The sequence below is a fragment of the Cupressus sempervirens genome, chromosome 5 (assembly GCF_028749045.1).
Source record: "Cupressus sempervirens isolate cs-2001-9-10 chromosome 5, ASM2874904v1, whole genome shotgun sequence".
In the NCBI taxonomy this organism is placed as follows: domain Eukaryota; kingdom Viridiplantae; phylum Streptophyta; class Pinopsida; order Cupressales; family Cupressaceae; genus Cupressus; species Cupressus sempervirens.
In genome coordinates, this window is record NC_143122.1 from 325865390 (window position 1) to 325869264 (window position 3875).

The 3875-nt window shown below is 35.1% G+C and overlaps 1 protein-coding gene across 1 annotated transcript; it reads right to left on the reverse strand.

Annotated features, from left to right (window-relative positions):
• Positions 1-325: 325 nt before the first annotated feature.
• On the reverse strand, positions 326-2233 carry LOC149555990 (UDP-glycosyltransferase 74E1-like). The gene is made up of 2 exons (XM_089833715.1): positions 1644-2233; positions 326-1304 (listed from the first exon to the last, which is right to left on the reverse strand). Exons 1-2 carry the CDS (start codon positions 2134-2136, stop codon positions 355-357), a joined length of 1443 nt encoding a protein of 480 aa, XP_089689841.1. The 5' UTR covers positions 2137-2233; the 3' UTR covers positions 326-354.
• Between the last annotated feature and the right edge of the window lie 1642 nt (positions 2234-3875).

Sequence of the window (3875 nt, forward strand, 5' to 3'; positions counted from 1 at the left end):
GAATTGTTTTTTTGAAACTACTTTTATTGAGGTACCCATTAGAATATCCATAATATCTAGAAGTCTTTATGAAAGGAAAATAATAACATATGACTATGTTGTATCCAACAATTGCATATGTGATATATGATAACGAGAATGATGTGTTCCACTTATTTGTTTTGTTTATACCTAGTAATACTAATTAATTGTAATTGAATTAGTAGAATACAACAATCAAAAACACAAAATATATTACAATTTTTCAACATGACAAACCAAATATATTACAATTTTTCAACATAATAAACCATATAGATTCCATACATTGGGATTCTCAGATAAGAAAAATTTTAGTTCCAATCAATAATTGTGTCAAGCTAATGTTGTGCTAGCAATGACTTCCTGAATAAACCAATCAATATTCTTATCAGAAGATCCGCCTCTTACCATTGCTTTCTTTGCTAATGTCTTCCATTGCAAAGCATTCTTCCTCAACTCCAAGCCTTCATCACTTTCCATAACTTTCTTAATCGATTTCTCCACCACATCACTCCCAGCCAACCCATCTCCTTTATTCAATCTTATCCCAGTCTTCCACACCTCTTCAATATACATAGAATTACTTGATTGATCACTCCATTGAGAAATAGTTAGGACAGGCAACCCTGAGCTGAGGCTCTCTAATGTAGAATTCCATCCACAGTGTGTGATAAACATACCCACAGAGGGATGATTTAAAACTGACATCTGTGGACACCATGACACAACTAGCCCTTGATCTTTAGTTTCTTCAACTAAACCCTCTAGAAACTCATCTACCTTGTTACTTTCTTCTTTGTTATCATTAGGACGAATCACCCACAAAAAAGAGTGCTTACAAGCCTTTAGTCCAAGGGCTATTTCTATGATTTGCTCTTCAGAAAGCACAGCTAAACTGGCAAAGGAAACATACACAACAGTTGAAGCTTCCTTTTCATTGAGCCAGTCTATACAGTTTGTTGTTTTCCAGAGATGTGTGCCCACATCTTGGTCTTCCGGATTGTTTCCATCTAGGAAAGCTGAGGGAACAAGAGGCCCTACTGTTCGGATTGGAACGAGTGAATCCATAGATTGTATCTCTGTCATTTCCAGCTCATTAAAAGAGTTCCCCAGTATCCATGTGGCCTGAGAAATGGTACTAAATTGGTTCATCACAATTCGGAACGCTGGCTCATTTGTATTTGAAGGTTGTAGAAAGGATGGCAAGTCTGATTGGCATAATTGTGGAAGCCCCGGTACTGCTATAACCTCTTTTGAATTCCCTGCTTCATCGTTTCCTTTCACTGAACATCAACATTATAAAAGTAGAATATCAATATCAAAAATATTGTTCAAAGAGAAAGATATGCAAATAAATAGCATGAGCAAATTTTACAAGAATCACAACATTCCATTTTTCCGTCTAACTGGGCCTATTATAAATTATTTATTATCAAACAAAATCATTTTCTTTCAGCTCTCAGTTAAGCATCTATACATGTTCATAGTTAATGTTTGGGACGAAAACGCAACAAGCTTACATCTCTATGGGCATAAGGGTCTAAAAAAAAAACCCAAAAAAACAATAACTACTAAACAAAATCAAAATAATCTGCTAACATTTCGATTCAGATAAGCTTTACCCGTTCCTGTGTAAAAATGATAATAGATGGAATAAACTGCACATGACTGCGTCCAGAAAAATGCTGAAGGAATATTAAATTTGTTTGCAATATAAGGAACCCATTCCATCACAGAACCGTAGATAATGCAAGATACTCTTTGACCTTGAGAATTGAGCCTCTCTATCATCACTTCAAGTGATAGAACTCCCACCTTTCTGAACAAATCAACGATCATATCTACATCTTTAGTCTTCTCCAAATCAGGAGAAAGCCCATCTGAGATTGTTTCAATTCTGATGTCCTTCAAAGCAGTGGTCACATGAGAAGCAGCAGATCCTTCCTGAGCTTTTATCATTCTCTCTCTAACTCTCTCTGTGGTGATGAAGGTCACATAGAGGTTTTTGCGGACAAGCCTCTTGGCAAGCTCCATTAATGGATTCATATGACCTTGGATTGGGTAAGGGAATACCACTACATGAGGCCTCTTATCTAGCTCTCCTAAGCTCCCCATTTCACTGAAAATACCTTGGCTACTTCTTCAAGTTATAGACCACAGAGCAAAACTTAAAGAACTCTGTGTTCCTAAGGTTACAAGAAAGGCCTATAAATAGAACTGAAATGTCTGTTCAAAGTTCTTAGAATTGACGCATTTTTTTAATAGCCCAAGACCTAACTACTGGTTTATGATAGATATAGTTAACTACTGGTCGTTTATGATCGATTTTACAACATGCCCACCTGATCGATTTGCCTTATGTTGTGAGTTTTGAAATATTTTAATTTGGATGTTGGGTGCATTGTATTTGTATTACAGTATGGTTACAAATGAGATGACGAATTATATTTATATTGCAGTTGAAAGGGCAAATGAGATGATGAAAACACATACGTAATGTTATCTATCATAAGATGTTGAAATATTCGATTTATTCGTAAGTCATGATTGAAAAATAGACAAGAGGTTGAAATCAGTATGAATTTGACAATAATTACAAGAGCACGTCGTCGTGGCTTGAGATTTTTAATACCTTAAAAAATAAACAGAGCTAAAAGAGACCCCATGGCCAGCTCTGTCTTGTAGAATATCAGCGTTAAAACAATTTCGGATGGAATTATTCAGAATATGAGTTCGTATACGGTAACAGATCTGAAAATGTTTGGAAGTGGTTCTTGCATAGTGTGCATCTATTATCACTATAGCAAATTAAGAACTTCTATGTTGGCATGACTTCGTTCAATGTTTAAATAGGTATCATTTACGAGGCCATATGGATATGGGAATCTCTTTTATTGAACTTGAAGCAATAGAAATAAAATCCATAGACACACTTATTCAAATTAGAACAATGGGTCCTCTATTTTCATCATTTTTGTTGAGGGATACAATCCCAAAAGTATAGATGTTAGCACACATTTATGGAAAGAATCAGATTGCATGAATTGGCTCAAGATGAAAGGGAAGTTAACTGTAGTAGATGTTTCCTTACCATCTTAGGTGTCCCTTTTACAGTGAAAATTCATCAAATAACATTCAGACTGAAGACTGGTGGTTATTCCTTCTCATGGGTACTATGTCCTCGTGGTTAATATGTCCAACTGATATTTCCTTAAAAATTTCAAGTGTTGTTGAGATATTTTTGGATTATTTTGAATTGGAGGGGAAATGAATTCTTGAGCATGAGCTCATGCTTATAGGTTTAAGTTCCACAATTGACAAGTGGCAGCAGAAAAACATAAATTGGTAGGGCAATTTCTAGTCCCCCCTTTTCACCTACTTAAGATTATAGTCCCATGAAATAGAGGCTACTAATTTGGATGCCAGTGTCACAATTTGAATCTTTTAGCAGCATTTTTATCACTTCATGGGACCTCCCATTCCATAAAATTAAATCTTGAAGACCCCTTCTTGGGACCACACCCTAATTAACCCTATCGGAATTTTATTTTTGTTTCATGGAACCTCCTAGTCCTAAAAAAATAGATCTTGAAGGTCTTCCATGGGACACAATGCTTGTGATTTTTTAACCATTGCTCAAAGGAAGAGATCTTCTTGAAGCTACTTGCAATATTTTGTTGGAAATTAAGGTATTTAAACCTTAGACATTCTTAACATGTATATATTTATTTAATGCCTAAATTGTATTTTCTTTTTAATCATTTATCATCTAGTATAATATGGCATGATGAGTTATCTTTCTAGTAGGGCTGTAAAGAATATATTTTTTCTTTGTATAGGTATCTAGACATCTC